This window comes from Phaseolus vulgaris, chromosome 6 (assembly GCF_051622355.1).
Source record: "Phaseolus vulgaris cultivar YP4 chromosome 6, ASM5162235v1, whole genome shotgun sequence".
NCBI lineage: Eukaryota > Viridiplantae > Streptophyta > Magnoliopsida > Fabales > Fabaceae > Phaseolus > Phaseolus vulgaris.
Window position 1 is genome coordinate 25,612,466 of NC_143503.1, and position 13,925 is coordinate 25,626,390.

Consider the following 13,925-nt stretch of genomic DNA (forward strand, 5'->3'; position numbering starts at 1 on the left):
ACTTCTTCATCTGATATTTCTCCTTTTTAAAGGAGTGTATTCAATTCTTTGACATAATAACAGATTCATTGCAAGATATTCATTGTGCTGGAGGCTAATGATTATGGCCTTGGTTGCTCGTGTTAAAGATATTGACTGTTGTATCCTACTAGCTGAGCCTGAGAATAAGCTATTACTATTAATCCATATTATGGCAGCATAACATTTTAAAATATATTAAAAACTTCCAATATCTCATACTCTAATAATTTACATGCCATTTTCTGCATTTTCGATCAATGGCTTTCTAATTATATATTCATACCCTTTATGTGCATAAGGTTTGAATTCGAGTGTGATTGGCCCACATAAACTAGTAATCAAACAAACAGTTGTTAACATGCTCTTTATTGTGGTTAAATTTCTAAAAACTGATAATATTCTTCACAGCAACATTTCTTGTGACTTTCTCCAATCATTAATGAGCGAGCATGTTGTCCCGATCATTAATGAGTGAACATGGGGTGAATTTTCTCACAAGTCTCATTTCATTAATCTTGTGGGTAAATTGATTTCGAAGAACGGGACAAAGAAAATCAAATTAAAATCATTATTTTTTATCAATAAAAAATTAAATTAAATTAAATGGGATATTTCGGTTATTCCAAACCTTATACATAACCCAAAAATCAAGATCTTCGGATTAACAATAACAAACCAGAAACAAAAAGATGCAGGCTTTTTGCTGCATAAAATGCAGACAAAAACAGCACCAAAAAGCACCCTGTCACTAGTAATCTACTATAAGAACACCATGCCAAGCCACTATCATTGACATTCCTTTGGCATCAGTTCACTTAAAAATCAAGGCTCTCACCCTCCACAGTGACAACGACCATATAACTTGCTTAAAACCAGAACCCTCCAACATAAACTACATAAGCTACCCATCCACCAGAAAAACCTTACACCCTTTCAGACCTTACATCAAATTGAAATCATGTTTGGTAGTCCTCATAATTGACAACTTTCACATCACATATGCAACCTTCCTTTAAAATTGTTGATATGATGACATTTAAAATTATATCTGAACATATTTTTTTATCAGCAAATAAATTTTGATATAACTATAGAATACAGAAAATTGATACTTAATGGCCATTTGACAGTTACTGTACAGGTGCATAGATTTTTCCTTGTGAATATATTTGACTGTGGAATCATGGGAAGGTTGTTTTAAAATCAAACGGTGAAGGTGTAACAGAGATATGTCTATTAACAAATAATACCTTGACACATGGTTATGAGTTCTGTATAAAGCGTATGGAGTAAGTTTCTCAGATTAGTTATAGGTTGAATTAATATATGATTTTTTATATATTTTGTTGTTTGGAACTTTGGGTTGAAATATATCTTAAATATTTTTGTTAATTATTTTTTTTGATGTTGATTGAAAAAAGCTATATTTATCTCTCTTTTTATATTGGGGTATAACTCTTAACTTTTAGCAATCTTTATAAATAAGCACCTGATTAACTCGCAACTCATACCATTTTAAACCTAACATTTTCTTCCTTTCAATGCCCTTGTTAATTCCCAGCACCTATGGATTACGCCCCCGATATTTTATGCCTGCACCTTCAACCCCTTGTAATTTCTTTGTTTCTTGTGATTTGTGGCTTTACTATCATGAAAGCCTTGAGATATGACCTACTTGAGAAGCCTAAACTGCCTCCTGGTCCTAAACCCTGGCCTATAGTTGGTAGCCTTCCTCAAATGCTTTCCAACAAACCTGTGTTTCGATGGATACACGATCTCATGCAAGAAATGAACACTGAAATTGCATGTGTTCGCCTAGGAAATGTCCATGTAATCCCAGTGACATGTCCCTCCATTGCTTGTGAGTTTTTGAGAAAGCATGATGCTGAGTTTGCATCAAGACCACTAACCATGGCCACTGATATCATGTCTAGTGGCTATGTGACCATAGCTATTGTACCCTTTGGGGAGCAATGGAAGAAAATGAGGAGAATCTTCGTCAACGACTTGTTCTCCCCTCTCAGGCACCACTGGTTTCAGGACAAAAGGAACGAAGAAGCTGATAACATTATGTTTTACGTCTACAACAAACGCAACAATGTGAATGTGAGAGAAGTTTCACAACACTATTGTTGCAATGTGACGAGGAAACTGATTTTTGATACAAGGTACTTTGGAAAGGGTAGGATGGACGGAGGTCCTGGATCAGAGGAAGTAGAACAAGTGAATGCTATTTTCACATTGCTTAAGCACGTTTATGCATTCTCTGCTTCTGATTATGTGCCGTGGTTGAGGGTTTTTGACTTGGATGGGCACAAGAGGATGGTGAAGAAAGGAATGAGGACGATGGAGAAGTATCACGATCCATTGGTTGAAGAGAGAATGAAGCAATGGAACGATGGATCAAAGAGCGTTGAAGAAGACTTGCTTGATGTTCTCATCTCACTCAAAGATGACAATCATACTCCTACTTTGACCGTCAAGGAAATCAAGGCGCTTACTATAGTAATGCATCACTCCTTATTACTTTTTCTAAAAGTGCTTTATTTTAATAAAATAAACATATTTAGTTTTATATATATTTGTCTAATTTACTTATTTTAAAAAAGACTTTAAAATCTAATTCAATTTTACAAAAATTGGTGATGGTCCAATAACAACATAACTGAAGCATAATAGATCTAACAAACTTTTAGAAAAAAATTAAATAATCCTGATATTAAGAGTCTAGATCTAACTTAATCTTAAAAACAGATTTATAAAATGAGATTTACTTATTTTTTTATCAATAAATAATAAAATAAATAAATAAGAGTATTTTAAAGAAATACTCCAAACCTGAGCTCCCTCACATCACCTCCCCATGTATAAAAAAAACTATACCTTATAAAAAAAATATTATTTAATTTTTATTGTATATGCTTAATTTAGAGAAACAAAACAAGGATTTTTTCAAGTAATAAAAAATACTATTTAATAATTGTTCGTTTTTAAAACTCTTAATCATTAATATTAAGATAAACTGTAAATCTACTCTTAATTATACCATCTCTCTCTCTCTCCCTCTCTCTCTCTCTATATATATATATATATATATTATCTTTCTATTAATTATTAATATTATTTTAATATAATATTTTATTAATAAAAACAGTTAGACAGTGTATGTGAGAGAAAAAGGGAGTTGTAGAACAAATCTTTTCCAAAATAAAACAATCTTAACACTGTCCAAATTTAAGGCACAAACTATAGTCACATCTTTTGTTTTCTTTCTGTTCTACATGAATCAACAATTTCGCAATACAAATACAAACCATAAATGTATGCATTAACGGAATAATATGCAATGTGAATGGTTAGAGGAAGCTGAAGACCCTTGCTGACTGTTCCTAATGCAGCGAAACAAAGGGTGTTATGGTTATGAGAAGGTGAGTGAGGAGTTAGGAAGCCTAAAGGCTGGGATCAAGCGCTTTGTGTTGGGAACAGCTGCAATGATAATCCTGCTCCAATGCAAAGGTTCATCAGAGCATCTGCTGTGAAATTTTTCCAGCAACCATATCTGCCTTTAGAACCATGTATTCATCTCACCCCTGCAGTGGAATAGAAAGCAGAATTGGTAGAGGGGGCTAAAGATGAAGGAGAATGTGAATGACAAGGAGATGAATGGAGGAAGGTCAGAATGATGTAAAGGAACAAGTAGAGGTAGAGAGGTCTGCTCTGATGAAAGAGGAGAAGTCAGGCATGTTATAAGCAAAGATGGCAAGTCAGTGAACAAACATAGGTAGTAAATTACTTGGTTAGGTGCAAGGGAACAAGACGGTTTCAGGAGAAGGTCATCATGAAGATTGAATTGGCTGTCACGAGTGGAATGTGCAACATTGCTGAAATTTATGCAGTTTTTACTGCATAACGTTGTTGGAGCTGTGTGTTGGATTGCAGTCAAGCGGTGGCGGATCAATGAAACTGAAGCTGCAGTAGATGCACTGTCACAAAGTGTTCTCTGTTCATGAAGATTGCAATGTTATGCAGTTTTTTATTATGATTTTGTGTGTGCCTGTTATGTGCTTCTTCGGCCAATTCTGATGCAGCATAGGCCAAATTCATGCCAACTCTGTTTGTATTTTATAGGTGGTAGTGATCTATGGTTATATTTATTAGGAAAGATGCTAGGAATGTTTTATAGCTACTGTCATGATATCTGTGAGCAGTTTGGTTTGGGTTGCTGTAAAGGGTCTATGGCATTCTGTTTTGTTGATTCAGAGAAGGTAAGATTAAGAAGCCTAAGTCTATAGGGATGAACGCCTCTTGATACTTGTAAAAAAGTTGAAACATGCTGAAATGTCACTTTTTAATTTATTGCTGATAAAAAAAACGGAATAATATGCAGGAACTTATGTTTGGAGGAGCAGACAATCCATCCAATGCAGTTGAATGTGCACTTGCAGAAATGATAAATGAGCCGCACATACTTCAGCAAGCCACTGAAGAAGTAGACAAGATTGTAGGTAAGCAAAGGATGGTGCAAGAATCAGATATTCCAAAGCTCAATTACGTAAAGGCTTGTGTTAGAGAAGCTTTTCGCCTTCATCCAGTGGTGCCTTTTAATCCTCCCCATGTCTCAAGCAATGACACAATGGTGGGAAACTATTTTATTCCAAAGGGTAGCCATGTACTACTAAGCAGACATGGACTTGGACGAAACCCTAGAGTGTGGAATGAACCTCACAAGTTCAAACCTGAACGTCATGAAATGAATGATGGATCCATGGTTGCTTTGTCAGAGCCAGATTTGAAGTTCATAACATTTGGCACAGGAAGGAGAGGTTGTCCTGCAGTGATACTTGGGTCCACCATGACTGTGATGTTATTGGCCAGGTTGATTCATGCCTTTTCTTGGAGTGCACCTCCAAATGTATCAAGTATCAACATTGTTAAGTCTGGTAATGGTGGTATGCTTGCTGAGCCACTTGTGTTAGAAGCCAAACCAAGATTAGCACCAGAGTTGTATTACATATAAATAATTAATGAGTGAGTAAATCCATGCAAATGAAATATAGTTGTATGTCTGCTTTACTTTTTATGGAAAAAATAAAGTTTGAGGAAGATTTCAACATTATAAATTCTTCTTAGTAAAGGTGATAATGAATAATTTAGAAGAAGATTTCAACATTATAAATTCTTCTTAGTAAAGGTGATAATGACTAATTTAGAATTTATAATAATTAGTAACTAAAATTTTAGTATTAAAAGAAAAAGATAGATACTAATTTATAAATTAATTTATAAATTTTTATTAATAATAAAATTATTTTAACTAATTATAGAAAAGATGTTTTTTTAGTTTTTTTTTTTTTTGTCAATAAGTTGGGTGACTTTATTTTATCTATATCTTTAGTGCTAAATAGTGAAATGTGAGGAGAAGATATTTATGTTTATGGTGATTTTGAATGAACATTTTTGTGATCTTCTTTATATATATATATGGTTGACTATTTGTAAAAGAGTTGGAGTATTCAATTACTCTTTTATTTATTTATTTATATATTAATAATTTTTTATTTAAATAGAAAAAAATACTTTTGTATTCATAATTTTAATCTTTGAATATTTCAATTTTATTCTATATTAATTTATTAAAACCTTTATAATAATAGTAAAGAAATGCATCTATCATTAATTTTAATAAAATTATGTGCTGAAAGATTTAATTTGCAATCTATTATTTTGAAAACAAGGAAGCAGAAAAGACTTGGTGGTCCAGTGAAATTATGGATGGAAATAAATAGCATAATCTGAGACTAATTTGAGTATATGAAATCATATTGATTCAGATTGATGGGGTTTAATTAATTTGGTGAGCAGTTTCTCTTGACCTTGATAGAGATGACGGTTGGAAATATTGCAGGTAGTACAGGAAGACATCTTTGCATTTATTATGTGAACTCTGCTATTCATTTTTAACTTAAAGAATTTTCTTTTAAATTGATTTAATTTGTTTCAAAACATAAAATAAATGAAATGAAAAAGTTGGAAGAAATTGGTTGTTGACGTATTAATTCCTTGGAAAAGTATATTGATGTTTGATATAATTCTCCTCATCCCGATATATCATATTAACCATATTAGGAAGTGTACTTTAAATCTAATTCAATTCCATAAAATCGATCATAAGATTAAAATCTGCATCCACTTATATATAATGAAAGGCTTTAATATCTAATTGGTGTAGGATATCCAACAATTAAATGGAAAAAAAAATGGAATATGATCCAACAAACTTTTGATAAACAATATAACTAATTTACATAGTCCATTTTATAGTAGAATGTTTTAAACAAGATTTAAAGTGATCTTCATTTTAAAAATATAATTTCAATAAGCAATAATAAGTACCAATAGTATCTTTAGTATTTTATAATAAATATACATTAAAAAAGGTGGTTTTCTACATAATTTAATATTTCTGAGAAAATATTTTTTTAATAGTATTGTGATATTGTTAACGTAAAACTTAATTATTATTTAAATGGAATTAATTTATATACAATACTGATAGTGTAATTTTTTTACGAACATTCAATAATAAATTTTATGTTTAAAAAATTATTGATTTCATAAATATTATTTTAAAACTCATGATATAACAGTTTTTAATATGATAGAACATAAAAATTAAAATTTACTCACATTGAGAATATTTTTAAAATGAAAGGATAAAATGGAAATGAATAATTATATATTAGAATAGTATACATCTAAAATTTATTTTAGTTTTTATTTATTTAAAGTATGACATTCCTTAATACTTGTTGTAGATGAGGAAAAAAAAAGAAAATGAGAGAGATAATAAGGAAAATAAAAATAAACGAAAGTTAAAAGGTATTATTTAGACAAATATTATAATAAAAATTGAAAAAATATCTTATTTTATATAGATAAATTAAAGGAAAGGTAAAAAATAACAAAATGTATCATTAGTTTTTATTTAATTATTTAAATCAAAATATAATTTAGTAATTAATGTTCATTTTATAATAGACATAACTTTTTTAAATTGTAATAGCTTTATAAATAAATAAAAGTGGAGGCAAATCTTATGAGGAAGTTTTATAAAGTTGAATTAGGCTTAAAGTTCAAATATAGTATAAAAGTAATTTAAAATTTAACGATAATTTGTTTTATCAGTCACATGCTATTAAACTATTATATATATATATATATATTAAAATCGATTACAAATGAGAAGCAATACAAAAGGTTTGCTAGAAATTTGCTTGAGAGTACTTAAATTGTTGTTTGCCTTAGTTCTAAAATGTTATCGACTTACTCTCTCTGCATTAAGGGAGTAGTAGAGAAAGATGTTATACTTTTTCATGTTTGAATGTGTGGGTTTTAGTGGAAATAGGAGAGGGGAGGAGTAGTGTCCCCTTTCATACCTGAAGTAAAGAAGAGAAATTGGAGTGAGTTTAAATATTTTATCATGTGTTCTTCCTGTATCTAAGTTTCAATTGATGTAGTTATAAATTACATGCATGTGAGCAATTGTGGGAGAACTTCATGTTTGGGACACTATTGAGGAAATTTGACATATGGTGGTAAGGGCTTCTAATCATGTAGGTTTCAAAAGATTATGTTTTAGTGTATAATTGTGAAGAAAGTTAATAAAAAAATATTAAAGTATAAAGTTTGAAAAAGTGATTATACATTTATATTAAAATATTATACCTTTTACTTGAATAGTCATTATGGTGTTGGTGCATATTGAGTCACCATAACTCATTATGATTTCATGTATAATTGGTTATGGTGACACATTTAATATTTTTTTAATCAGCAATAAGAATAAATAAATATAAAACATTTTAAGGGTGATCCAATCGTTTTATAAAAAATAAAAAGATAGTGCAGAAAAAACATCTCTACACTCGCATCAACATAGCACACTACATACCTATCTATGAAACCATGTTCCACATTAGTAGGGGAAAGCTTGTCCACTTATCCCCACAATAAATACTAGTGTTTGTCTTAACCAACTCTGCATTACCTCTTCATGAACAAAAGAAAAACGTCTTCCTACCCCTCTCAATTTATGACAGCTTGTCACCATTTTTATTTTTATCCTCGTTGTTGTCCCGCCTTAGACTTTTGCTTAATTCCATATTCAAAGCCTTCATTGTGTTCTCATCACACCTCATGTAGGAAGGAGAGATGCCTCAGCTTTTGGGTTGGAAACACCTATCAAATTAATTTTGAAAACCCTGAAAAGAACACTTTATATAGGCTTAATAGCCTGATTCAAGTTACCACATTTCAAATTCAACTAAAAAGAAATCAAAGAGCCAAAGAGTTGATGCACGTAATTGGAGACAAACACCAATCAGAGTATGAGAAGAAAGCTTTCATATAATTATTTGTAATCCAAGCCCAAGATTTTATCTAGATCAAAGCGAAAATTTGTAAATCGTCGGGTTTTTTATTTTTGAAAATAATCTCATTTCTATGGGTCCAGATAGTCCAAACTGTGACTATCCAAACAGTTTTGCAAATTTGATTGTGTTTCCTTATTAGACCAAAATGTCCATAACCTCGAAAATGAAGGATTGTGTCCTTGTGGTGCACTAAGATAAGACATAGTCAATTGTCATACAAATTCCAAATTTGATTAGCTATATTGTATGTAAAATATAGATGGCTAATGAATTTTTGCTTGCTATCACACATAACACAGTTAAGACTAGCAATATGAACGTTTCTTTTCAAAATATTGTCAAGGGTGACTATTTTTTGTGGAATAGTCTCCAAACAAATAGCAAAGTTGAAGGTAACGCTTTTTGAACTCCACAAAGTTTTAAAGGAAAAACATTAACTAACCCCACTATTGAATTTTGTAACAAACTATATACAAATTCCACATTAAACTACCATTTACATCCAACCTCCATGACCATTCATCTTCTTGTTGATATTTTACGCAGACATTCGAAAGATGCAAATTCAAATTTGCTACCATATGTTTCTCCCACTCAAACCATTGTCTCCTCCAATTAAAATTCCAACACTTGGTTATCGTGCCAGCCACCAAAATCCCCCACAGTTAAGCCTTTTTGTTCAGAATTAGCATACAATCTCCGATAGTTCAAGACTAAATATGTATTACCTAACCACAAATCTTCCCAAAAAGAATTCTATTTTCGTTCCCTACCTTCCATAGAATGTTATCCATGAACCAGTTTGCATTAACACTTCGTCCACAGACTTTCCTAAGGTTTCTCCACCAAATAGATTCATCTCGATTATCCTTACTCTAGAGACCACCACGAACCATATTTTGACTTCACAATATCCACCCAAAGACCTTTTTCCTCTTTGCCCAATGATAAGTGTTTAATTTCAGTAATATTTCATATTAAAATATAGGCACTTGTGAGGATTTATTGCTAATTTACATATAAAATAATCCCTAATTTATGAATTTATACCTTTTTACATTTTTTATGATCTTTATTTGAATAAGAGTATTTTATTCCCAAATTTGGTGTTAATTGCAGATTTCTAAGGAAGATTGGAGATTTGGATTAAAGATGAATGATTTGAGCTAAAAAGATAAAGATAGAAGGTCCCAGAATGGAAAAGATGCAAAGAAAGATTGGGCCTTTTTTATGTTTTATCATTTAGCCCATTAGCGCGACACAATAAACAACCTAACCCTAGAAAACTAGGATAAATAGAGGACTAGAGGCTCAACCTTAGTGTGCCAGATTGAGAGGAAAACACCATAGAGTGAATTGTAACCCAATTGGGAGAATGGAAGGTGATAGAAATATGCGTGGCTAATTCTACCCTTTGGGATTGGGAGTAATCTGCTCAAACTCTTATGTATTGAGGTGATATCTTATATATTAATATTCAGTTCTTGATTGATTATTGGTATTGTTGTTTTACTTTTAATTTTCCGTGACAAATTGAGAATCTTAAATCTGACCGGGAGGTATTTTTAGGGTTCGGACCTAAACAACAATACTTAACATATTTAAGTGCTAGGAATAGACTTGAAATGTTAATTGCTATTAACGTCTGAGCTTCGTTCTAAGTTGTTCTTATAATTATGCGAGGGATCGATAGTTAGGGAACATTCTTAAGAATTTTATATGCGAGGAATCGATATAAATGATTTTTATACGGGCATCAATTTCAATTAAAGAACTTAATATTGACATGCTAATCAAAATACATGAGAATGAGAGAGATGAAACCTAATCCCTATTTTTCCAATTGAAATAATTAATTCTTTGTCTGTTTTCTTATTGATCATCGTCAACACAACCACTTTCAATACACTTTTAATTGTTTTGTTCTATATTTAGCGATTATTGTACTTGATAATTCACTGTTCCTTGTGGGATCGATATCCGTCCTTAGGGACAATTATTACTTCTGACAAAGCGGTGCACTTGCCGTAAAAAGTCATCACCCAACCTCCAGGTCCACTTCCCTAGTAATGCATTATTAAAATAGGGCAGATCTTTTAAACTCAAACCTCCATTTCTTTTAGGCTTACAAATGATGTCCCAACTCACCCACTGCTTTTTTCCTACCATAATGACCCCATCCCCACAAGAATTCTCTTTGTATGCTTATGATTTCTTTTAGTACGGAGACTGGCATTTTGAATAAAGATAAGTAGTAAAGCGGTAAAGCAGATAGCACAAATTTATCAGAGTAACTTTGTCCGCTAAGGATACATGTTTATCTTTCCATTTTGCTAGTCTCTTTTTTATTTTAGAAATAATATCATTCTAGAAAAACCTTCTTCTCTGATTACTGATAAGTGTCAAATTTCAGTAATATTTTATATTAAAATACAGACACTTATGGATATTAATTGGTAAAATAAACATAAAATAACTCTTGATTTATGAATTTATACATTTTTACATATTTTGTGATTTTTATTTGAATAAGAACGATTTATTCCCAAATTTGTGTTAATTTCAGGATTCTAAGGAAAAATGGAGATGATTGGGCAAAAGGAGAATATACAAAGCTAAAAGGGAAAAATGGAACACACCAAACACTCACCAAAGCTCGTTCAAACTCGCCTAAGTTAGACGCCACGCCATCAGAGAATCTCTCCCAAGCAAGATTGCTCCATTAACGTTGGGCATTTTTACGTGCTTCTCGCCCAGGCAAGCAAAATAACGCCCAAGCGAGAAGACACTTAGTCCACACAAATTATGTTAAATAGGAGGCTTGAAGCACAACCCTGGACGTGCAAGATTGAGAGGAAAACACCATTGAGTGAATTGTAATCCAAATGAGAGAGTAGGAGGTGTTAGAAATCCTAGAGAAGGCAGCTCGTCAAGGAGAAACATCATGGATCTTCTTTTCTTACTCTCCCTGCTTGTAACAACTGATAGTTGTTGTTTTGTTGTCAAATTAATATGATTCTAGTGTAGACTTGTCTAACATTAGAGAGATGATAGTATAATTGTGGTCAGATATGTGTGTAGAAAATATAAAAAATATTAAAATAGCAATTAAAAGCGGTTGAATTACAAAGGAAACAACCAAAAAGGTTTAGCCTTTCATGCAAAGGCAAAACAAAAAGAAATACAAAGAAGAAAAGAAACTAAGAAAACCCTTTTAAGCTCCCTCTTCCTTCCTCTGAAGTCTCTTTTATAATCTTCTTTTCCTTGCAAAAAATCAAATTAAAATCTACCTTATGATATTGTTTTTCAATTATCAGATGCTTCATATTTCAAATTATTAAACATATATATTCATTCCCAAATAGTCTCAAATTTTATTCTTACTTCTCTTCCATAAATATTGTTTCCAATTTTCTTCAAATTTGTGCATTGATCGTAATTGATTCCAACATTGCTATGAGCGATATTGCAGATTTAATTCTCTAATTCTTTATTTCAGATTTTGTTTCCTATTTTGATCCAAAAGAAACAACTTAGGTTAAAAATACAAAATTAACAAAAATAATAATTAAGGCCCAAATAAACTCAATTAGAAGAATATTAATTAAAACAATGGATTTATTTATTATTTAGTCCAATAATCTATGATTAAAGTTATTGAGTGTGAATAAATATATGCTCATCAACAACCATCATGTGTGGCTAATTCTACCTTTTGGATTGTGAGTAATATGTTCAAAATCAAATGTATTGAGGTGATATCTAAACATAATATTTTGTTCTTGATTGATGATTGATATTATTGTTTTGTTTGTAATGTTTGGTTTACCATGATCTCGAAATTTAGATTTGACTGGAAAGTACTTCTAAGTTTCTAACCCAAACGATAATGCTTAACATATTTGAATGTTAGGAATAGATTTGAAATGTTAATTGTTATCAAAGTCTGATCTTATTTATAAGAAATATAAATATGCGAGGAATCAATATTTAAGAAGCATCTTAATAATTTTATATGCAACGAATCGATATAAATAATTTTTATATAAACATCAATATCTATCAAAGGACACAATATTGTCATGTTAATCCAAATACAAAAGAGTGAGAAAGATGAACCCCAAACCCTATTTTCTCAATTGAAGCAACAAACTCTTTGACTTGTTTTCTTATTAATCATTGCAATCCATAACAAACTCCAACAAACTTATTATTCTATTTTTTATTTAGTGAATCTTTTACTTGACTATTCAATTGTTCCTTGTGGATTCGATATTCGTCCTTAGAGACAAATTATTACTTCTGAAAACACGGTGTATTTGTCGTAAAAAGTCATCAATTACCACCTACTAGTAGGCCAAGATAGTTAAAGGGTAAACTCATGGTACTACAGTTCAATATTTCAGCAAATGTGGATGTTGTATATCGATCCCTCCTAACTTAGTTTTCATGAAATTAACCTTCAAACCATAATCGAGTTCAAAACATCTAAGCATGCTTTTTATTACCAATATATTTTCCAAAAGAAGTTTACATATAAAGAGAGTGTCGTCAACAAATTGAAGCATACTGATTTTGATATTGTTATGACCTACATTTAGACCAAGAAACATATTATTTCTCTTTGTATGCCTTACAGTCCCGGCTAGACCTTCTTCTATAGTTAAGAACAAGAAGGCGTTAAAGGGTCCCCTTGTCTCAAACCGTTTTCTAATCTAATTTCCTTTGTATGACTTCCATTAACTAGAATGGACACATGTGATGATTCCAAATATCCATTTATTCATCTAATCCATTTAGCACAAAAGCTTAATCTACTCATCATATATATTAGAAAATCTCAATTAACTAAGTCATATGCCTTTTCAAAGTCCATTTTCAATATTATACATTCCTTCTTCTAACCTCATCAATGGTCTCATTGGCCACTATCACACTATCTAGGATGTCTCTCCCTTCTAAAAAGCAGATTGCTTAAAGTCGATAACCTTGTGAAAAAAAAAATTGCAACCTTTTTGTCAACACTTTAGAAATTATTTTATATACGTATCCTACCAGTGAAATAGGTTTATATTGTTCCAACTTTTATGGATTTTCTATTTTAGGTATGAGCCACATAAAAGAGTTGTTGGTTCCTTTTGGCCACTTGTCTATACAGTAAAAGCATTTAACTCTTATAATGTCTTGACACAGATACCCTAATTTTTCTTGAGAAAATAAAAATTATAACCCTTATAATGTCATCCGTGATTTCAGCAATTAAAAATTCATTATCACTTGAGATAAGGTAGGGCAATCAATATTATCTAACTTTACATTGATGTTCTCTACCTCCAATGAATTTAGTTTTGAAATTGTCAAAAATTATTACTTTCTTAACCCTACTTGTCTCCTCACATCATTCATCACATCATTCATTAAAGGTAAGATATTATAGGTAAGATTGTAATTAATTATGTGTTTTATCACAAC

At 31.1% G+C, this 13,925-nt stretch overlaps 1 protein-coding gene across 2 annotated transcripts; it reads left to right on the forward strand.

Moving 5' to 3' along the window:
- The first annotated feature begins 1,526 nt into the window (after positions 1 to 1,526).
- LOC137831567 (isoleucine N-monooxygenase 1) lies at positions 1,527 to 5,119 on the forward strand. Of its 2 annotated transcripts, none has more exons than XM_068639292.2 (2): positions 1,527 to 2,526; positions 4,409 to 5,119. In XM_068639292.2, the coding sequence occupies exons 1-2, from the start codon at positions 1,588 to 1,590 to the stop codon at positions 5,036 to 5,038; spliced, it is 1,569 nt and encodes a 522-aa protein (XP_068495393.2). In that variant the 5' UTR covers positions 1,527 to 1,587; the 3' UTR covers positions 5,039 to 5,119. The 2 variants fall into 2 exon arrangements, with proteins under 2 accessions (XP_068495393.2, XP_090159121.1); XM_090302995.1 differs by lacking the exon at positions 1,527 to 2,526 and adding an exon at positions 3,200 to 4,286.
- Positions 5,120 to 13,925: the final 8,806 nt, after the last annotated feature.